This window comes from Periplaneta americana, chromosome 11 (assembly GCF_040183065.1).
Source record: "Periplaneta americana isolate PAMFEO1 chromosome 11, P.americana_PAMFEO1_priV1, whole genome shotgun sequence".
Lineage (NCBI taxonomy): Eukaryota > Metazoa > Arthropoda > Insecta > Blattodea > Blattidae > Periplaneta > Periplaneta americana.
The window spans coordinates 117,394,751-117,419,075 of NC_091127.1; the positions used below are offsets into that span (position 1 = coordinate 117,394,751).

Genomic DNA, 24,325 nt, shown 5'->3' on the forward strand with positions numbered 1-24,325 from the left:
AAATACTGAAATCAGAAGTAAACACTGAAATACTGAAACAATTGTCTTTAGAGACAATTAATATTAAGTACCCTCCACAAAACTGGCTTCATTTATACACCAACGGATCCTTGATCTCCAGAGAACAAGGTGCCGGTGCAGGTGTTACGTGCTGTCTCTTCTCACTTTATAGAACTCTTGGATATGGAACAACAAGTTTTGATGGTGAAATCATTGCAATAAGGGAAAGTCTCAGGAATCTTCTATGCCACATCAATAAATTTTAAAATGCAGTTATATTGTCAGACTCCAAAGCAGCTATTCTATCAATAGTCTCTAGACACACACCTTCATCTCAAATAGCAGAAATAAATAAAATGCTCTCTCAACTAATAACACTCGATAAAATAATTGTATTCCAATGGATACCATCCCATTGTGGAATCCTGGGAAACGAGACTGCGGATGCTTTAGCAAAGAAGGGCAGCACTGCTACTTACAGACCTGTTACTAAATCTACGTATTCCTCTGTGAAAAGATTGATTAAATCTACATGCTTAGACTTCAACAAACAAAATTTGATAACACAATCCCAAGGGAAAAAATGGAACTCTCTGCATCAAAATCCACAGTTAATTCCCGATTTACCACGAAAATCGTCTGTAGCTGCATTTACATTGGCAACAGGCCATGATTGTTTGGCCAAACACCTGCATAGAATTGGAATATATCAGTCCCCTAACTGTCCATTGTGCAACTCAAACCAAGAAATGGATTCGGAACACCTCAAAATCTGTGCTTCAGTGGCTGGTCATGATAATATCTTTGAAAAATACTGGAGTGCAAGAGTCCAAATGACTTTATTGTCAAACGCCTGGCATTAGAAAACAACAACATATCAATAAACTTTTATTTTAAAATAGAATTAATTAAAATTAATTTAATTTAATTAATTTTATATTAGTATTAACTAATTAAGCTAATGTTAATGACCGTTGGTTCTAGAACAGATCTGCAGATCACCTTACTCTTGTTCCCTTCGAAAGCAAATTTATAATTTTTTAATATATTTTAATATCAATAAACTTTTATTTTAAAATAGAATTAATTAAAATTAATTTAATTCAATTAATTTTATATTAGTATTACCGGTAACTATTTAAGCTAATGTTAATAGAAGAAAATTCATTTTTATTTCTTTAATAAGGCTATTAGAGTTTGGATAATCTTTAATTTATTAACTAAAAAAAAAATAAATGTTGGTGCTCGCATTAATGAGATCGATGAGCCTGCTAATTCTTGCACAGTTGTTCTATATTTGGACGTATGCTGGTAAGCTTAAGTCAGAGAATGTCACATACATCGAATCGATTTTGGTAGCCTACTTTGTTTTTATTAGAGTTAGTGATGAAAACCCTTTCTCACACAGATACGTAGAAACAAACTGAATTATAATCTCTAAAGCACCATTGTACAGTTCACTGTATTCTCTTTTCACTTGTGATGCGGTCCAGAAATTAACCATACCTTCTGCTTGGAATTTCATTTTAAGTCCAGTCTCATTTGAGAGTTCAATTAACTATTCTCTTTCACTCAATGAAAGTTTGTTAGTTTCAATATCGCAATGAAAGTTATCACGAACCCATGAAAATTCGTCATATTTACTTGGAAAATAAGTTTTCAATTGTGACCTCAGTGTTGTATTATTGGTGTATGACGTACAGTACATGACCATTTCAATGTCCAGACTGAGTGTAGGCAAAACTATGACTTTCATAAGAACATGATAAGGTTCGGTCCTCTGTTATGATTTTGAGTGGTCCCTGGCTGGGTTACAGGGACGGCACCAGATGTGCAGGGAAAAGATGGCGAGAAACACCACGTTCATAGTGCTTTAAATTCCTCTTTTGTTGTTGAGAGTAGAGTGGGAAGTCAGTAGACAGATAGGGTAATAAATTTCATAAAATGTCAGTACTGAGAGAAAAAGTGAAAGACGATTGTCATGTGTCATTTCCAAACTCTGAGATTTTCAGCTATAGAGTGATATGCAATTCGTTTGAATTTTATTTTTTCTTCTGCTTTTTTTGAAGGACCACAAGGGCAGAACTCGAGGACCACAGGAGGTCCGCGGACCATAGTTTGAGAAACGCTGATATATAATATCTCAAGAAAAATTCCTTTGTTGATAAATTCACGAGCATAGACTATTTTTAAAATAAAATAATAAATAAATAATTAATTAAATAAAGATAATATCGCCTACTATTCTTTACCTTCATGTGACATTTTCCTTCGAACTATGATGAAAAATGTTGACAAAAACACGAACACAGATGATAAAATCGAAATGTTCAATGCCATGGTACTTGAGTTATACAACAAGCATGCATTTGTGAAAACCAGATGAATTTCCAGACTGCCCGCTCCTTGGATAACTCAATCTATTAAAAACCTTATGACAGAACGAGATGCCGCATACAGAACCTTCAGACGAGACAAGTGTGAGCAAAATCTGAACGCCTACAAAACACTAAGAAACAGAATAACTCAGCCATTCGAAATACAAAGCATCGGTATGCATATAAAATCATCGATCCTTCTACTACTTCGTCTGAAATATGAAAATACACACGTTCCTTAGGACTGATAAAAAAAAAAAAAACTTACAGACTGATTGTAACATTCCTCCAGATAGTCTTAATGATTGCTTCACAAAACCACCATCAAAAATTGACAATGAAACTAAAACTCTGACATTAAGTGAATTATTCAACAAACCTTCACACTCACGAGATAAATTTTACTTTTTACACGTTTTTAGGTACAGACGGAATCAGTATAATTCTTTTGAATAAAATAATTAACATTATACCGTACTTCCTGCAATGACTACTATATTCAATTCCTCATTCATAACTGCCACTTATCTTAAAATTTGAAAAAAAGAAAGAAGAAAAAAGCCATAGTGCGACCCCTTCCAAAAATTAATTTCCCTTCTGCTCCCAGTGACTTTACACCAATCTTCCCGCTCTCTCAAATGCTTTGGAATATATTGTTCACAAGCAAATAACAGATTATCTTAATTGAAGGGTTCAGAGCCATAGGGGCCAAGCGCCATTTATTAAAAATGGAGAAAACAAGGGTTAAAGTTAAATGAACACCATAGGTTAATGAAGATTGACATATCATTTAGTTTGAATGTGTATACTTTATATTACTTGCTATATGTTTCCATTGAATTATGGTAATAACTTCATTTTACCCATTGTTTTCTACAGTTTTAGTAAATGGCGCTTGGCCCACTATGGTTCTGAACCCTTCAATCATCATCATCATCATCATCATCATCATCATCATCATCATCATCATCATCATCATCCTGTCAAGTACTAGTCCCAAAAGAACTGTTATAGCCTGAAAAAGCGATTTTCTTGCCATCTTTTCATAGGTCGACCAAGTGACCATTTCCCATTTGGACGATACTTCATTATTGCCTTAGGGATTCCTGAATGAAACCATTCTTGAGACGTGTTCCTTCCAGTTTAACTGATTCAATTCTTATAATGTTATTAATTCCTTCCAGTAAGGCTTCAGGTCAAGGCACAGCACAACTACAGCTCTTCTCAAAATTACTGAAGATGTACGCGAAGCAATGGACAATCGACAGGTGACAATATTAACATTACTTGATTTCAGCAAGACATTTAATTCAGTTGACGTAGATATCCTTCTGGGCAAGTTACGTGTATTGTGTTTCTCTGAGAGCAGTATCGCCTGGATGGAATCTTATCTTCGCGATCGTTTGCAAAGTGTTTCTCTTAATGATGGGTTTTCAGCATGGCTCATCGTGGAGACTGGGTTTCCCCAGGGTTCTGTTTTACGACCTCTTCTGTTTTCAGTATATATAAATGATATCTCATAAGCAATACAACACTGCCATTACCATCTTTATGCAGATGATCTACAATTGTATATTCACGCCAGTCCTGATTCTGTGAATGGCAATATAAGTAAATTAAATTCGGATTTAAAATCTCTAACCTTCTTGTCACAGAAATTTGGATTGATTCTGAATCCTGAAAAATCACAGGCTATCTTACTAGGAAATCAGAGACTTCTATCGAAATTTAATTTCTATCGACTTCTATCCCACCCTAGTTTTAAATAACACTGAAATCCCGTTTAGTGCAACTGTGAAAAATCCAGGTGCTCATATCAATGAACACTTAAACTGGGCCACAGAGACTGAACGCATATGTAAAAAAGTACTTCCTATACTGCACTCACTTTGACAAATAAAAAATTTTCTTCCTTTTAAATTAAAACAAATCTTAGTCTCGACACTTATCATGCCACAGTTCGACTACTGCGACGTTCTATTAAGCGATCTCAGCCATGATCTGACTAAAAAATTACAGCGTGTCCATAATGCCTGTGTTCAGTTTATATGTAATATCCGTCTCTATAATCATATGTCACCGTCTTTCAATCAATTGTCTTGGCTCCGGCTGGCTGACAGAAGCAGTTTGCATTGCCTTTCCCTTCTCTATCAGGCTTTGCACACATCAACCCCTGAAAATCTTGCATCACGATTTCATAATCTATCCACACGTCATAATCTGTATACTCTGTCACAACACGACACTCTATTGTTAGTCCCTCTCCACAGAACTTCTGCATATTTTTCATCTTTTACAATAGACACTATCCATTCTTGGAATTCATTACCTACAGATGTGAAGGACTGCCCGAGCTTAAACGCTTTCAAGTCCAAAGTGAAACATCTTATTTTAGAATGCACAGTGTTCCAGGATATATATTAAAATTCACAATTGTAACTACTTTATAAAGTAATCATGTAATTTAATTTGTCATATGCACTCACGGCCTTAACTCTGCCAGAAAAAAATGAAGCATTATTATTATTATTATTATTATTATTATTATTTATTTATTTTTTTCATCTTCTGCCTTCGCATTATGGTGAGGTGTGCCTTATTGTATAGAAAAGGGTGTATGTTCTGAAATTCAATTGAGTTTTGAGGATGTGTTGTGGGTGGTTTTTTGGTTGAATGTGTAGCATTTTCATGTAAGTTTCTATGTTGCTGTAGTTGTGGTTAGAGTTTGTGATGTATTCTGCGTAGGTAGAATTGCTTTGAGATTTAGTTATGGCTTGATATATTCCTTGTAAGTGTTTGACAAGATCTTTCAGTTTGTCGAATGTAGAAATCATCAGAACTATTGAATGTTATTTTGTATACACCTGTTAGGTTTTATTTGTTTGTGTGTTGAGATGTTTTTGTAGTGTGTTCTGTGTTCTACAATGCAATGTTGTATTTTAGTTTCTTGAAAGACGTTCCCTGTACCTCATTTGTTCACATTGCTTTCTGACGATGCAATCTTGTATGTCTCCTTATTTTCATATGTTAATGTGATGTATTTGTTATGTTCTTGTGTTTGTGTTGAGTTTCTTTGTATTTAGTCCTTTTTATGATGTTGTACACTACACAAAACCTCTAATCATCCCACGCAACACAAACACACAGCATTTCGATCCATGGTACACAGACTAATCAACATGCCTATTAGCCAACAAGACTTATAATGAAGAAATACACACTACCAAAGATGTACAGTTGCACAAGAGAATAGATACAATCTTAACATAATAGACAACATCGCCATGAGATCTTCTCTGCTGATTACGCCATCTGAACATATAATTGTTGGACATGTGAGCAGTAAAAAGGCCAGCAGCACTTGTGTCCGGCTGAGTGGCCTTCGTATGCTTGGCTTTCTGGCGTTCCCTGCATTTTCTGGTCCATTCAGCCCCACTTATAGCACACTTTTCTTAGGTTTCTTGATCCTCTGCGTCGGTTTGAGCACATATATAGTAATTAATATACGTGTGTAACTTCAGAAGTTACTTGTTATTTGCCGTTATCACGCCAAAAAGCTCACGACCATGTAAGCGAGACAGCCTACACATTTCTTATTTTCCGGAACAGCATTCCACTGCATTCTAGTCAACTAAATCACTGATGTTATGTAGATAGACTCAGAAGTGGTGTACTACATACCTGGCCTGATAATGGGAACCTCCAATGGTTCAGTTGGAATCTGATTGCTGCCGATGCACCACTCTTTCACAATGGCGGCCCCAGGCTTCTCATGCAGTAGAATACCATATATCCTCTGTCTGAGCGGCCGGTAAATGGCAGCAGTGTGTGGAATTTCAAATCTATAGTTCTCAAGAGCGGTGGACAGCTCGAAGGCCTCTCCAATCATTACCGGATACAGATGCGTGGTGACGCTACATGACTCATGCTTCTGGCGGGCCACGTCTAGAATTCGCCGCCATGGCGCCTGTAAGCATCCCCATACAATAAATTCTTACTAATCACTGTACCTTTTTTTTTTATATAATCAATTATTTAACAACACTGTACAACTACTATGCTATTTAACGTCGATGGAATTTGTGTTAGTGGGATGATACCTATTTGACGAGATGAAGCCGAGAATTCGCCATGGGATTACCTGAGATTTGCCTTGTAGTTGTGGAAAACCTTTAAAAACCCAACCAGATAATCAATCTAAGCGGGAATCAAACCCACTCCCGACTGAAACTCCGGGAAAGAAGGCAAACACGCTTCTGCCTGAGTTACGCAGTAGTTTCACTGTTCTTATTACTCAAGATTTTCCTTACTCTGTAAACTTTTCACAACTTAAAAGGATAAAACATAACTCAATTGAAACGAACTTAACACAATCAAATGTTGCTGAATTTACAAAAACCTAACACAACCAAATATTGCCCAATTGAATCAATTTTAATAAAACCAAAAATGTTCTTCTGTTAAGAGTAACGCGCAAATAGGGAATATATGAGGTTAGGTTGGACTTGGGAATGTTGAGGTCTATTAGGTTACGTTATGTTTACTTTTATGTAATTTCATGGCGTGATGACCTATGGAAGGCCAAAGCCGACCAGCTGATCTCACATCCACACGTAAGAAAGTACCGGTAATGTGTTGTCAGCACGATGATCCCACACCAGCCCATATAGCTTGGAATTTATAAAAAGTTATTTGGGTTGATTTAGATGTGATTATATTGGATTTCGTTGTGTTACGTGTTATAAAAAATAGTTGCCACGTCTTTTCCCGCACAGGCTACTCCTACATCTTATCACAGTCTAGTATATGGTCACAAAGCTTGAGTTGTGAGGGTATTTGGAACAATAGACTGTGCAGGTACTATTTCGCATTGTCTGTGATGAGGCGATAGTAGCGATCCTAGTGGTTAGCAACTATCTATGGATGCATATTTACTATGTATTGAGCTTCGTGACTGTATATACTAAGACTGTGATTTTATACTAATTGAGTAGTTTAATATCAAAGACGGACATCTGTCGTTTCCATAGTTTTGATATAGAGGCAGTTTTTTGTTTCACAGTGTTGTTTGTAATATTTTAACACAATTCATTTTTATAAATGTAGTGTTAGAGTTCGCATATGCTTTTTAGAACCTGGCAACATCACTTTTAAACAATTACTATGTAAAATCTCGTTCTAAAAAAACAGATGTCCGCTTTTGAAATGAAAAAGTGCAGGTGTCCACTTCTGATATAAACTGCCATGTAGGTGTCCGTTTTTGATTCAAATATCAATTACTGGTATCAAAATGGACTGTACAAGCTAGTCTGTGTAGTGTCAGTAACTATCAAGGAAACTATAATTCAAAAGTGGAAAGTGGAATTATTTTTAACAAATTAATAGACATTTTGTAGTACGAATTGATTATTAATTACAAGAACACTGAATTACAAAAATAACTATTGTGTCTTTCTTATTACAAAATTATTTTCACATTATTCTTAAACAAACGTACATGTTCATGAGAACTAATTGATATTATAACGTTGAAAATTACAATACACTTTAACGTTACTTGATTATAACACTGAAACGGAAATAATGTTCACCTTTAAACAGCCACCAGAACTGGGTTGTGACCCAACTCTTCTTGAAGATCAAAACATTCACATTCTGTATCTTGTGAATCTGGATCATGTAGGGTTGAACTGAGCAGATTGTTATAGTACTCAAGACCTGGGATGCTTCTCCAGTTTTCCCCAAAATGTTTTGAGAGTAACTTGCCGACATCTTTCAGTTTTTCAGCCTTTACTGAAACTCCAAGAGGAATATCGAAGGGGTTCATTTCTGCAGGTGTGCACTTTCCTTTACAAATTGGTCTTTCGCTGCCCACATCAATGTTGTCTGCCATTTCACCTCTGACAACCACGTTTCCTTTCCTCGTCTTTCGTAAAATTACACGTCTGCAAGAGGAAAGTTTGAAATGAAGCTGGCTTGCAGACTTCAAACACTGTTTGGCTACTGCTTTCCAGTCAGATGGTTTCCAGTCACTTCCAATCAGTTTTAATGTTCCATATTTTTTAAATATTGCATAATAATCCTCTTTCGTTGTGATGGTTTCAATTTTCCTCAGCTCTCCTTCAATCAAACCAAACACTCGATCAGAAGGGAGGAAAGAGTGGCCTGTCACAGGATAAATCAGTTCAAGTTGTGAGATGTTCTGGGGGGCGCAAGTGCCCAGCCATTTTGTACACATTGTTAGGACATTTACGTTTTTATTTTGTCCAGCGCAGCCATCTGCAACTAGACGAAGAGTGTCATAATTCGAGAGATCAAGAGAGTTAACTTCATTGAATACGACAGAAGCAACTTCATTGGACGACTTTCTAGCCTCATCTTCAGTCCATGAATAAATGGAGACATTGTCAGGGTTTAAGGAGTCTGTTGACAAACCTTTAACTACTGATAAATTGTAACAGTAGAGCTGTCTGGAGTAGTATGCCATCTGGTCACTAACCTTCGGAAGAACAAGGTTCTTCTGACAGTCGAATGACATAACAAAACAGCCTGGAGGCTTTTGACGCAAATGTTCAAAAAAGGATTGTGCTTGTTTTTTGTGTAATTGCAATTTGAATTTCAATCCTGCTTTCTCAACCTCATTTTTCTCCATCATAATCCTGCTTTCCAATTCAATGCATGTGCTACACTCATCTACAGCTGGGGCAGAGAAACCAATGTTAAAATTCGTGCAGAACACTTTCCTGAAAAAACCCTGTGCAACCTTAACATTTTCAGGCTTGCCTTCATTGTACATTTTCCAAAGTTTACGTATGTTCAGTTCTGATGGTAGATACACACTTGAACTTTTTTCCCTTGAGTAATGAGATTCTGATGCTTTAAGAGTGCAGATGAAATTCTTTACCGCATCTCTTTTCGGACCAAACTTTGCTTCTTTATGGTTTCCTCCTCTTGTTTCTACAGGAACATGGGATTTCCCATTTTTAAACCTTTTAAAGACCCCCTATGATTCTATGTTTGGTTAATGGTGCCAGAATGTTCAAAAATGTACTCCTACAAACCCTGAGATTGTTTCCAGCCTGGTTCGCAATAGAGTACTGGAATGTTGCGGATTTGCTCTTAACTGGATCTTTCTTTTTCCTCTTTGGGTTGGGTATCTCAGCTCGACAATATTTCAAAATAAATGCATCCTGCTTACTTTTCTCGGGAGTGGAATAAAAGGCTTCATGAAAATCCTTGATATCACGTGTAGTCAGTAGCATGCATTGATAGCCAACCCTATGGCCACAAGTTGGATGCACAGGAGACCTTTGGCAGAATATCTGAACAAACAAAACAAACCCCTATTACAACTTTCCCTTCAGGAACACAAAATATTAGTGAGGGAGAGAGAGAAAAAATAAAGAGAAGAAAAGTGCTATAGAAATGACCTAAAACATTACGGCACTAATAATAAAAGTATTGAAAGTTATTCTTCCAGTAATGCATACTGTACCTAAAACAAAAATAAACCAAGAGAAAATATAAGAAACCTGGTTACAGAAAAGATTGTATGTGTAGACATGATTAATCTGGCTTCTTTAGAACCAAATATCCTGCTTTTCAAGTTCAAAATACAAATAAAAATGTCTACATAACACCTACTGAAAACATATTTACATGTTCCATTATAGGCTGTTAAAGCATATGTGATATCAAACTTTTCTCCGATTGATTAATATTTTACACAACAAACAAAAAAAGGAGATTGTGCATTACAGAGATGCTCCTTACCTTTGTCTCTTTTCAATGTTTCTTTTCCATTGTTGAGGTTGAGATTTCCTCTTCCTAGCATTTCCAGACTTCGCTGGTGTGATATTCTGTTCCATTTCACAATCAGATTAAAAAACAGTGTAAATTAAGCTTAAAAAAAGACAATATTTTTAAGGACAGACACTACAGCGTCCACTAATCCACAATAACAATACGCCATGACAGATATCTTGATCATCTGATCAGAATACTATTCTATTATTGGTTTATTTCTCAGGTGTCCGCATTTGAAACAAATCTATCATGTAGGTGTCCACTTCTGAAATAGACATCAGAATAAAATGCTATAAAACACATACATGTGTCGATTTTTGAAAGAAATAAATGTCATAATTGAAAAGAGCATGAAAAATTGTATAAGAATCCACAGCTATCTAAATTTCGGTCTGATGGTCAGATGTCCGCCTTTGATATTAAGCTACTCAATTAGTTTACTGTAATAATAATAATAATAATAATAATAATAATAATAATAATAATAATAATAATAATAATAATATGTCAGAAACCAGTGTACAAGGCCTGGATATGACATCGTCAGGTAATTAGAATCAGATTTAGTAATTAGTACGGTACGGTATGGCATTTGTTGCTTTATATATACTTACGTCATAAACGAATAAAAATAATGCAGGTAATATAAACACAAAACAATAAAAATAACTAAACGTTGACTATTTTATTAAAGTAATTCAACATAAAATTCAACACATTTTATGTTGGAGTGTGATGACTGTTGGGATTATCAATAAATTGAGCAAATTTTGTTTACAGTACCAGTATAGATTAATATACGGAAAATATTTTAGACGAAAGGCAGTAGAAATAAAAACATTTTACTAATTAATTTATCTAAAACTCCACCGCATTGGCTCTAAGATAGCACGCGCGCTGCCCATACAAGCGGTACGTGGTTCGACTCTCGTCGTACGCAACGAAAGAAATTTATATTCCGTCTACGGGACTGGATTGTTGTCCACTATCTTGTGATTGTCCTGTGATGTCTCTGCGGTGGTCCTGCGTTGTGCTAATTCCACATCAAGCGAGGTCCGCAATGTGTAAATGTCTAGTTCGGCAGCCCTTGACTTCAGGCAGCAGAGAGTTCCGGTGACGAGAGATAGCAACAGTGAAGGATGAGGAATACAGAGATGATCTGTGGAGTGGAATTTCTAGCGTGTTATCGCGTTTTGATCGAGTATTAATATTATGATAGCGAGAAAGAGTATGAAAACAGGCGAATAAATAAGAGAGGGATGAAGTGTGCATAATTCGATATAAGAGAGAAAGCGAGTGCAGATTTCTCCTCATGTAACCTAAGCCATGATAACTTCTCGAAAGAAGGTAAGATATGATCATAGTATCGAACATTAAAAATGAAGCGGACGTATGAGTTATGAACATGCTGTAGTTTCTGGGAGGAATCAATCCTGAGATCACTGAACAAAACGTCGCAATAATCGAAGTGAGGTAGAATGAGTGTCTGTACCAGCGTCTGTTTTAATTTAGATGGATAATGATACAATCGTTTTAGTGAATGGAGAATAGAGAATGCCTTCTTACATGTATATTTAATATGTGTATCCCAAATGAGATTAGATTCGAAATGAACTCGAGCTAAACGGGATAATTGTTTTATCAGTTTCACAGGTGGAATATTCAGGTCGTTGACACCAGGAATTAATCTATGGTTCGCGAACAGAATAGCCTGTGATGTACATGCGTTTAAGTTAAGTCCAAATTGTTGAGACCAGGAAGAGATGGAGTCCAGATCTTCGTTAAGACTATTAATGCTGTGATTTAGTGCATCAGGACGGGCTGAAATATACAATTGAACGTCGTCTGCATATATTTTATATCTACAGTGCTTTAATAATTTAGAAATTCCGTTTATATAAATAGAGAAGAGCAAGGAGCCTAATACTGAACGCTGAGGAATTCCTGTGTCTATAGTCAGCCAGGATGAAATTTTGTTGTGATTTTGCTAGTAAATCTTAAAAGTATTCATACCACACGTTTTTGTTCCATTCTGATATTCAATTTAATATATTTTACGTTAAATTAAATCAATTAGACTAATTGGCAGTAACTATTTGTGAATACACGAGTGTTCCCAAAAGAATTATAAATGTTTACATTAGTCACTGCAAAACTTTACTTTTTCTGTAGATTTAGAAATTTAACTTCGTGATATTAATTTGATCAATAACATTAAACTAATACGCCCTTCCACACATAAAAGAGACAGAGGGGAGAGGAGGAGGGAGAGGCAATCTTATGCATCTTCTGTAGTCTCTATTTATACTCTAGCCTATACGGTACTTTGTCAACTGGAAGCTATAAATAACTTCCTAATCTGAACAGTGTTCAGCATCCTCTGTAGATAGTGAGTAGTGTTACCGGAACATATTTTACTTAGATTTTGAAGTAATAATTAAATGTATATCTGACGTTCTGAAGTAGTAATTAAATGTATATTTAATTTAGGTAGGACTGTTCATTATTAATAGTTTTTAAGGAGACGTTACATAAAAAAGTGGAAAACCTCACAACATTTGTAATTCCTTGAGTCGTGACTACGGAACCACTTAATTTCAGCAACCTTGCCCCTACTAAAGTAGTTAATGTAATCCTACTTAATTTGAGGCATAATAAATAATCTGTAGTTTTCAAAGTTCTAACTACATGAATAACTATTTACTAAATTAATCTTACACATTATTTGCAGTTCTTGAACTGGTACTTAAATGAAACAACTACATAATTCCAATAATATCCTCATCGGTATGCAGAGTGGAAGGGAAACGATGCACCAAAATTTAAGAGGTGATTCTACATGTTAAATGTAACAAAACTTTTATTACACTTTTCCTTCAATGAAGCACCGTTATGCAGGAAAAAAAAAATACTTTTTATTCAATGTTTGCAGCGCTCTATTGCAGTAATAGTCCAAGAGAAATGCATGATTACTAGACTTCGTGGAATTGCCACGAGAATCACAAGGTTTACTGCGCAGCGTGTAAAGGTTGGAGTATACCTCTATTGTAAACACTGAGCAGTATACTGTGGTTATAATAAAACCTGTATCCTGCATTCAAGAAATATAATGGATGATCATTGAAATAGGAAATGTCTAAACATGTAAATACACAATTATTTTATAGTGTGTTCACACCTGTGGAGTAACGGTCAGCGCGTCTGGCTGTGAAACCAGGTGGCCCGGGTTCGAATCCCGGTCGGGGCAAGTTACTTGGTTGAGGTTTTTTTCCGGGGTTTTCCCTCAACCCAATACGAGCAAATGCCGGGTAACTTTCGGTGCTGGACTCCGGACTCATTTCACCGGCATTATCACCTTCATATCATTCAGACGCTAAATAACCTAGATGTTGATACAGTGTCGTAAAATAACCCAATAAAATAAAAAATAAATTTTATAGTGAGATATATTAACTCTTAAAATTTAATGTAAGATACTCACATCATCCTTGAATATGTGCATTGCAGTGAAGAGTTACGTACATTTTGAGCGACTGCAAAGTAACATCCTCCGATGGTTACTTAAACAGTTTTCATTTTGGGAAGAACGGAAAGTCACTACTTTTTAGTACACCAACTTCAGATGTCTTGTCGTGACCTGATGGTACATCATTTATAGTACAAAGTTGTGAATAGGCAGAATTTTTAGCAATAATATTTCTCAACTTACATTTCATTTTTTCTGAAATTAGCGAATTGTTATTTTGGATAACGGTTTGTAATACTTTATCCACTATATTAAGGGCTTCCGAGAGTTGTAGTTTACACGATTCTGACAGGATGATGTTTTTGGACACGATTTTAAAATTATCTTCCAATAGCTGTTCAGAAGGCAATGATTTTACAGCTGCAACAGCGGAACTGTCTGTGCTATCCAATGCATCAATTACCTCCAGTATTTTGCCGTAATGTTCTGCATAATAATTAACAGCATCCAACCACGTTCCCCAACGGGTCAAAACTGGCTGCGGGGGTAAGGGTATTCCAGAGGCAATTATTTAGAACAGCAACACTCATTGTAGTATGTTTGATTGAATTCTTGTCTGCACTGAACAAATGTTAAGCTTTGACTATTCCAACCACAGTAATGCAAAAGCAAGTGCTTACTTAGGTATACAATAGCTGTCTTGTTTTTTTTATCAACAAACCGTTTAGCCATAAATGTAAATTGAATAACTGTGAAAATTTGAAAATAAATCTTGCAACGCAGCGTACTGTCGCGCATCACCTACTGATGACAGCAGACGAAGTACGGAGAGGGGAAGATAAGGAGTGCAGAAAAATAACGATTTCCTCTAAAACGGTGAATGTTAGAGAAGAAACTAATTTAGATTTTTCAAATCTCTTCTCATGATCTATTACCAGTTTCATATTGGTGCAGAGGTTACCATCCACTCTGCATATGCCTAATTTCTGATGGAGTAGTTAAGTAAAGAACTGCTAATTTAAAGAATCTTACTTACTTCCAAAGAAAGTTCTGCAACACTTGATGGCTCCAGATGATCTGTTTCCTCTGCTGAACTTGGAAGGTAGCTGAGTATGCTTTCTCGGAGGTCTTGAGCCCTCGTCTCATTACCGAACACATCACTCGCTATGTGACATAAATCTTCCGTCTCACATCTCTCAGTAGTGTATTTGTGTTTGATGTACTCGACAAGACAAGGAACGAGTTTTACGATGTTGTTATTTGTGGGACACACGTGGCTTTGAAAATTCTTCAGATCTTCTGGAGGAATCAAGTCGTTTCCAATCAAGGAAGCCAGCATCAGAAGTTGCTTTGGTTTGAGACCTAAATAGGTCTGGAGATCTTTCCTATTGTATGCAATTGCTTTCATTGTATCCGGATTCATATCCACAGAGGAAAAATAGTAGCGTGCACCTTTTAGAAATACAAAGTCCGTATCCCTGGATATGATGCCGAGATAATCCTTGTTGTGGGCTTCTTCGGCCATGGCTGCATCACACTCGAATAAGGACAAGCGAACATCGCAGCCGCACTCAAATTTGGCAACAAAGGCACCAGTAGCTCCAAACAACGGTGGTATCATGTACTGTTGATTGAAGTTCCCTTGTAATTTTCGAAACAATTGGACTATCTTTTTCATATTATCCTGTCGCCTTCTGAGCCAGGTACTTCTCTTGTTCTCTCTTGTGGCTCCGTCGAAGAAAAATACCAGGTCCACTCCGATCTTCTGCAAGAAATACAGAGTACTTGACTTATTATGCCAAATTTCTACAACAAACAAACAGTTCTTAAAATGAAATTATTATCTAGTTTGTATTCAATGAAGTAAACCCGTCTATAGCCTCCTGCTCCCCACTCTTAAAAGAACAGCTAAAAGTTGTTGAATAACACATCCCAATTTTATCACTACTTTTAAATACTAATGTTATTAACTCAACTTCTTAGTAATTTCTTTAGAGCCCCTCTTATCGCTATGCTAAACCAACATCGCTGGTAATAGTAAAAGGTTAAACTAAAACTGAAAAAAGCTCTTGGCAATACCCTGCTTATTCGAAATTTTTGAAGTGCAATATGAACCAAATAATGAACAGGTACAAAATTATAATAAATAAAAATTATGTCAAATTCGCAGCAACAACATCGTATGATGTCGAAAGAACATTTTCTTGTTTGAGTGACTATCGAAACAGGTTTATATTGCCAATTTACGAATGTATACAGTTGTACTTACTTACTTACTTACAAATGGCTTTTAAGGAACCCGAAGGTTCAATGCCGCCCTCACATAAGCCCGCCATCGGTCCCTATCCTGTGCAAGATTAAGCCAGTCTCTATCATCATACCCCACCTCCCTCAAATCCATTTTAATATTATCCTCCCATCTACGTCTCGGCCTCCCTAAAGGTCTTTTTCCCTCCGGTCTCCCAACTAACACTCTATATACAGTTGTACATTGCAATAAAATTAGTGATACTTCAAGTACGCCATTATTATTTAGAATGTAGGCCTAACACCATTTTCTACAAATAAGAGAATGAAGTAAGTCGCTTTCGTAAATGTATGTTATACCCTAGATCATATATGTAACAGATTGCCATCCCTATGTTAAAATCGGTAGCACTTTGAAGAGAACAACCTCCAGGATCGCCACCCGTCCGCCGTAAAAGAACACGAGATGGCAATACAATCGCTAATGCAATTCAAATGGGAGTTATGACGTGACTCCTTATGTACCAACTAGATAGCAGCATATTAAACCTGACAAAAGTTGTTACCATCAAAGCCTATAAAGCCGAGCAATCTGGGTATATATTATTATGATCTAGGATTATACCCTACTTGTTTTAGTCACCAGATTATACAGAAAAATGTTTTGATTCAAGCACAGCAGTGCTCTGTAGAAGTCCCTGTACTTCCCTGAGTCAGATTAAGCAAGGTAGCCCCAGCTCAGCACTGCCAGTTCACAAGCGTCAGTAGCCCACGCCACCCAAGACAAACACTTCCTGATGCGGCCACTTCCTAGTCCATCGCACTGGGCTTCCAAGCCTATCGTAGCTCACCGCACTGATCAGCACTGCACTGACATCAACCCATCAGTTGGTTGCATTCCACTGCGTTTCCGCTTGCGCGCATTGGTTGTGCTTTTTCGCGGCATGAGCATACATTTCTCCGCATACCGAACATAAAAAAATTAAATTATTTTCCAACGCTTTCGAACACAAATTTAAAAACCGTCCCAATGGTACTTTTTTAATTCCCATCTGACTCTCTTGTTTTAAACTCTCTAGCAGCGATTTTATCTTCCACTACTTTTACTCAAAAAAGTTTCATAGCCATGGTTCAAGAATTAAAACAGAAAATCAACGTCCCGAATTTAAAAGAAAACTTACAAATTAAATCAAACCCTTTAACACTATTAAATATAGAGTATAATCTAAATTTAACAGTAGAAATACTGAAATCAGAAGTAAACACTGAAATAATGAAACAATTGTCTTTAGAGACAATTAATATTAGGTACCCTCCACAAAACTGGCTTCATTTATACACCGATGGATCTTTGATCTCCAGGGAACGAGGTGCAGGTGCAGGTGTTACGTTCTGTCTCTTCTCACTTTATAGATCTCTTGGGTATGGAACAACAAGTTTTGATGGAGAAATCACTGCAATAAGTGAAAGTCTCAGGAATCTTCTCTGCCACATCAATAAATTTTAAAATGCAGTTATATTGTCAGACTCCAAAGCAGCTATTCTATCAATAGTCTCTAGACACACACCTTCATCTCAAATAGCAGAAATAAATAAAATGCTCTCTCAACTAATAACACTCAATAAAATAATTGTATTCCAATGGATACCATCCCATTGTGGAATCCTGGGAAACGAGAATGTGGATGCTTTAGCAAAGAAGGGTAGCACTGCTACTTACAGACCTGTTACTAAATCTACGTATTCCTCTGTGAAAAGATTGATTAAATCTACATGCTTAGACTTCAACAAACAAAATTTGATAACACAATCCCAAGGGAAAAAATGGAACTCTCTGCATCATAATCCACAGTTGATTCCCGATTTACCACGCAAATCGTCTGTAGCTGCATTTAGATTGGCAACAGGCCATGACTGTTAGGCCAAGCATCTGCATAGAATTGGAATATATCAGTCTCCTAATTGTCCATTGTGCAACTCAAATCAAGAAATGGATTCAGAAGATCTCAAAATCTGTGCTTCGTGGCTAACTATGACCATATCTTTGAAAAATATTGGAGTGCAAGAGGTCAAATGACTTTATTGTCAAATGCCTGGCATTAGAAAACAACAACTTTTACTCTAGAGAGATTGTATTTTAGAATGTGTGCTTTCACGGCCGGTGTCTGTGATAAAGGTTTTCCGGGCTGAGATGCCGTAGTCTACCATTCTACCAGTAGACCACGATACCTCAGCCCGGAAAACGTTAATCACAGAGACTATTCTTTCTTTGCAATGCACCATTATTTGGACTCATATTGAAAAACATAAATGAAAAATTAAAACAAAAACGTTTGAAACAGTAGCTAATCGTTGACCGAATCACAAGCACAAACCCGCTCAAACGCAATTACTAAGTAAATGATAGAAGAGGTTTGGGCTCGATGCCTTGACACCAGCCCACCTCACACAGCCGCTACGCAAACAGTCCAGCCCGACGAGTGCGATAACGTAACGGGCTTGTTCCGTGCGAGACTGTGAAGCCCAGTGCGGTGCAGTGTCGAAGCAGTCCATGGGCTGGGCCGTTTGCAGGTCTCTGCCCTGAGCTGATGTAAACAACACGATTCGTATAATACGCGACGTAGTTAACTTCATAGGTTTGATGTCTAAACTTTCATCCCTACATGTTAAAAAATGTTATGTTTTATTTAACGACTCTCGCAACTGCCGAGGTTATATCAGCGTCGCCAGTGTGCATGAATTTTGTCCCGCAGGAGTTCTTTTACATGCCAGTAAATCTACTGACATGAGCTTGTTGCAGTTAAGCATCTTAAATCCCATCGACCTGGCCTGGGATCGAACCCGCAACCTCGGGCATAGAAGGCCAGCGCTATAGGCACAGTGCATGGGTCTCAAAATCGTACTGGTGGCGCCGCGCAGTGTCTCAATTACTAATTAACTACAGACTCGCAGTCATTCACTAGTCGTGTGTGTTATAGAAATTACTTGCGGCTTTCTGCCGATAAAAAGTTGTAATATTAGTAAGAATGGGTTTATTGATTCATAGTGTTCTGCCCAAGGGCAGGTCTTTCACTGCAAACCCAGCAATCTTCAGCCTTTAATTATTTAATAGACTCATTGGAAAGTTCAGTACTGCTAGAGGATTGTAAAATGTTAACTACAAAGTTCCTAAAATATCAGTGTAGTTGTTTGGCATTTAAATCAGATTTCAGACCATTGAAAGGGTGAACAGTCATATTACGAAAACATTGATATACTTATACAGGGACATCACTTTATTTTTACCAACATTTTTAACATTAACCTGGCTATACTCGGAAACACTGTTAACCCCTTTCCATTACAGGAGTTTGGTCTTACTAGTGCAATATGTAAACAAATCATATTACTAGGTATAGGAGGAGAGAAAAGTAGTGTATCCATTTATGTTACAGGAAAATACAGTAGGCCTATTACGATTTTCAGTTTTATCATTACTTTTACGATATTTTTCAAAAAACAATAGAGTAGTAACAAAGTCAACTCTTCAGGCGGTTATATTCCATTATGCAATGTTTACTTTATTCATTATATTACCAACCTAATTTACTCCTGAGAATTTTGTGAGCACTTCCGTAAGAAACCCCAATTTCTACAGCTAACTTCTTGACCGACTTATTAGGACTTCGCTGCATCCTTTCTGTAGCATCTTCTACAGCATCTTCTGTCACCTTTGTTGGTTATCTTACACTTTTCTTCCTTTCTGTACACCCTGTTGCTCTAAATTTACCTATCAGATTAATGACATTTCTACGAAAATATTCCATAATGATATAATAAGAAAAGCGTGAAAAAAACTGTTGTTCACATTCGTTTATATTTTAATTCCAGTTTCCACCATCGTCCTTCATAACTACAAACAGTAAAACAAAACTCTTGTTTAAATTTATTAATGCTGTTAAGTACCGTACCATATTGTCGGGTACCGTACTTTCGGTAACTCTAATCTTCACTTGTGTAGCATAACTGAATTTATCCGTGTGGACTTAGCACACCATAACTGTGTGAAAATAAAGTTCAATAATGTAAGTTCTTTCTTCTATAGAAAATGCAACATATTTCTGAAACACACTGTACTCTGTACTGGTTACTTCACTGCTAGCAACAGCGGCCGTAAGTTTGTGTGGCTGACGTTAGCAAGGACATTAGTGAAAGGGGTGAGAGTCTAGTACATTCAGAAAAGCAGGTACAATAAAAATGCAAGTAAAAATAAAGTGATGTCCCTGTATTTGATGTCATGACGTGTGTAATATTTATGTGTGTATAATGTCTCTCTAAATTACGTATTTTAATGTGATTTAGTTCTAAAAGTAGTCTTAATTACACTTCCTGAATAATGGGCGACTGCAAATTCTCTAAAACATAACACATATGAACAATATCATCAACATACTACCTCTGATTGAGGTTCTGGCTGATATGTACAGGGACATCATTTTATTTTTACTAACATTTTTAATATTAACCTGGCTATATCTTTGTATCAATGCCGTTTTCTACCCCGTTCCACGACTGGAGTTCGATGATACTGGCGTAATATACAAACAAATCACTTTATTAGGTATAGGAGGGAATAAAAGTAGTTCATCCATTTACGTAAACTAGAAACTATCGCGCTTTTGAGTTTGACAATTTTCATTACGTTTTTGTTTAATCAAAATATAGTATAGTATTAACAATGAGTGTTTTTACTCATGAACTGAGCTGTCCATGTGGACGTATCCATTATGCAGTATATATTATACTGTCTACAGCACATTAGCGTACAATATAGAGAATAAAGTTAAATTGAAAAATAATCATAATATGGATATTTAAACACATTTTTTAAAATGGTGGCCGTTCATTTCGATACAGGCTTCAGTTCTGATGTGCATATCATCGTACTATAGACTATTATACCTAATCCCAATTACCAGTTTCGTCCTTCGTAACTAGTAACTCATGTTGAAATAATTCTGTACCTACTCTATAAAAGAGTACCTTACGTACTGTAAATTCAATTTTCACTTCTGCCCGAGCCGAAAAGATAAAATTACTCAGACATACTATCTACTGTCCGTCCAAGTGGTTATGTCGTAGGGTCGTAGAAAGGGAGGAAATCACGTGAAAGTTAATTACTTAACGAGACCCTTTTATTTAAGTTGTTTTAAACAGTTGTATAATATTACGTAGACGTCCAATTCCTAACAGAAATTAATGTTCTCACAAAAGAGCTAAGACGACAACCCAGCCACTAGCTGGGGAATAAAAGCAGGTGGGGGAAACCGGGATACGACGTAGGCAAATGGACGACAGTACCTGTGCGAAAATGATCCAATATTGAAAGCTCTTTCGTCACTGGAAAACGCGAACATTTTTTTGGAACGTACTGTTTACGATGACCGTAAGGCTACTATGACTGTATATGTATTTGCGGTCTTGGATCTGGTGCAGGACGGTTGAACTTCATTAGTAGAAGGGGTGGGAGTGAAGTACATTCAAAAACTCAGGTACAATACAAATTGAAGTAAAAATAAAATGATGTCCCTGTACATCTGTTATCAGGCTGTACATCTCACTTGACGATATGTGTCAGAGGAAGAAAAATATTGTTTCTATGCATATGAAGTCTGACTAGTGTAATATGTAGCTAATCGGCGATGTATGCAATGGAAGAGAAAAAGAACTGGCCACCCTACCCCATGATAATCTGGCTTAGTTGCCTCATAAGTGGTATCACTTGTGAGGTTCAGACTTCTCTTTGGACAATTGAATAAACAACAAGATCAACATGCTGAAGCAGTTCAATTGATAGTTTGTGTAAAATATTATACTGTATATTTTAATTCGCTGAATGCACCTTCAACATGAATTCGTACACTGGCAACGCTGCAAGTAGTTTCGACTTCTTCAGCTGTTAATTTACCATCATGCAGATACGGTGGAGTAACAACAATGATCCCTTTATCAGAGAAGTTTGTTATTATTCCGGGAAAAGCTGACTTCATCACCATCTTCTAATAATCCACAATCAATTGTTATGAATGTGTCACTCGATCTGCCACGGTAGCACTTAGATTTGAAGGCCACCATCTGATCCACGTTGGGTGGGTGTTCCACTTTTGAACAATTAATTGTCACTCTACATTTTTCAATATTGCAGGCATGGTTTCCTGAATACTTTCTCTGCTAGGCCAAAATTACAGTAACCATTGTGGATGTCAACAACATTAAAGTGGCGGTAAAAATATATCATAATTATAATTGTACGATTAACTCCGAACATCACCCTCATAGCAGAATACGACAATCCAGTTTTCACTTTAATTTGAAAATATGTGTAGACGATTTTTTTTACTAATCTTACTCTTGGACAGAATTTTTCGAAAGCTTTCGATGTGAAATCCACTAATAAAAATGGAAAAAAAGAATATGTATGGTCTACATCTTAGAGCGTTTCGACCATCTATGGTAGCTATTTTTGGGTTAAATGATAGAATTGGAAATATTTCTTATTATGATTCTACGGGTATGATTGTGTTTCAATTGGCAGCAATTTTAACAATATATTCAAAACCACAAATGTCACTCCCATTAAGTCTGGTAGTTCTATCTCATATTTTATTGCAGAATAATCTCGGAAACCTTGCATTTCATCTGTTCCTGAACTCTTGTCATAACATTTCTTATGTGACTTCAGTTCGGCATGTAATGGAATAGACACTTGAGTAGACAATTCACACAATTCAATTGTGAAAGAAAAAAACAAAATCACTAAGAAGGTTTCATTTACTTCTGCCTGTATGGCTACTTAATTTTTATAAATAACACTTGTTGAGCATTCGCCTTCCATAAAGCTTAAATTGTCATCTTTTTTTCTTCTTTTTGCGTCTCTTTCGTATCTTTGCGGAGCTAGTTGAGATGAGGCAGTCTTTTTCTTGTACTCTTTTAGAAAAATACTGGGAACGGTATGCTAGTTTTGGGGGTGTCCTGATCTCGTTCCCAATAAAATGAATACCGCAAATTCTTGTTGCGGGTGTTGTTTCCAAGGTGAACCATCAACACGTGAAATCAATAACTAAATATCTATATGAATACATTTAAAAATAAGTATATTATTATTTATTGTTGCTAAAATTATACATAATATATAATTATGTAAAGAACTCAGTAATTATGTACTTTTTGAAATTTAAATTATAAATTCCTGTCGTTGATAACTTAATGGTTATTTATAAACATAATACTATATACATTCTATTTTTTATATTAGGCCTAATATATAATAATACTATGATTACAAGCAGTGTAGCCTTATTTACTTTCGTCTGCGTTATGCTTGGATCCACAATTAGCGTCGTTGCGCTTCAGTTTTCTGTTTTGGGGATGAATAAAAACAATATCGGTTGGTGTGTTCCTATAAGCATTACTACACTCAAGAACATAGCAATTTGCGTTACCTTTCCGCTTTTCAGGATCATCCATATTTCTAATCATTTAACCTGAGATGTTAAATATCTTCATACGCTTCAAGCGCAACTCTATCGCTGCTGTCCTGCAGTTAGTAACAACAGTCGCCGCCAGAGGAGCTTGCACGGTGCCTATACCAACTGCGCCAACCAGGCCGACTCCCATCCCTACATAATATCATATATACTGTACTACCATAACTTCTATGGCTTTGACCTAGAAAATCGAGCGCTAGTGCAGCACTTATCACCTACAGCTGGGGAGTAGAAGTGCCAAGCTACTTGCAACTGGAGTACGATTCTCATGACTGCGACAGTTACTGTGTTGCCACGTCTGATAAAATCATCATATAGAAAAGTTAAGGATGGTGAAAACTATGTCATGTTTTCAATATCATAGATCATCATCATCATCATCATCATCATCATCATCATCATCACCACCACCACCACCACCACCACCACCACCACCACCACCACCACCACCACCACCACCACAATTATTGCCATCGACAGCATTTTGGTTGGCAGTTCTTTTAAAGGTGGCATACGTACAGTACAGTATATGCATATGTTAATTGTGTTTTGTCTGCGTTACTCGATGCTTTCTACTTTTTTTTTTTTAATACAATTCAGAGTACTGAATCTGCCATAGCCTATTGAATTCGCACAAATTTTATTATCCGTAATTTTCGTCTTGAGAACACTTCTGATATCAAATTTAATGTCTCACCCATTTTTGTCCGACTCTACTATTTGAGGGATAAATTCGGACAAAATAATATCATATTCGTATTCTGTGATCCCAAAGATTTCCAGATATCAACTTTCGTCGAGATCGGACGGTATTTAAAAAATCGGAAAATGTTTAATCAAAATTGTTGAGAGTAACCTTCATTTTAAATGTTACGTCTCTACATCGGCTAGTTCAAAATATT

General features: G+C 36.5%; 2 protein-coding genes across 3 annotated transcripts in view; both read right to left on the reverse strand.

The window, feature by feature from the left end:
* Positions 1 to 24,325, reverse strand: part of LOC138709264 (uncharacterized) — a 293,926-nt gene that overhangs the window by 222,204 nt on the left and 47,397 nt on the right. The gene's annotated exons all lie outside the window — the stretch shown is intronic.
* The window catches only part of LOC138709263 (constitutive coactivator of peroxisome proliferator-activated receptor gamma-like), a 59,716-nt gene that overhangs the window by 19,020 nt on the left and 16,371 nt on the right, over positions 1 to 24,325 (reverse strand). For both annotated transcript variants that reach the window (XM_069839920.1, XM_069839919.1), the window contains exons 2-3: positions 14,687 to 15,415; positions 6,060 to 6,345 (exon numbers count right to left, since the gene is read on the reverse strand). In XM_069839920.1, the coding sequence (XP_069696021.1) occupies positions 6,060 to 6,345; positions 14,687 to 15,415 (1,015 nt within the window). The remainder of the gene's footprint in view (positions 1 to 6,059; positions 6,346 to 14,686; positions 15,416 to 24,325) is intronic.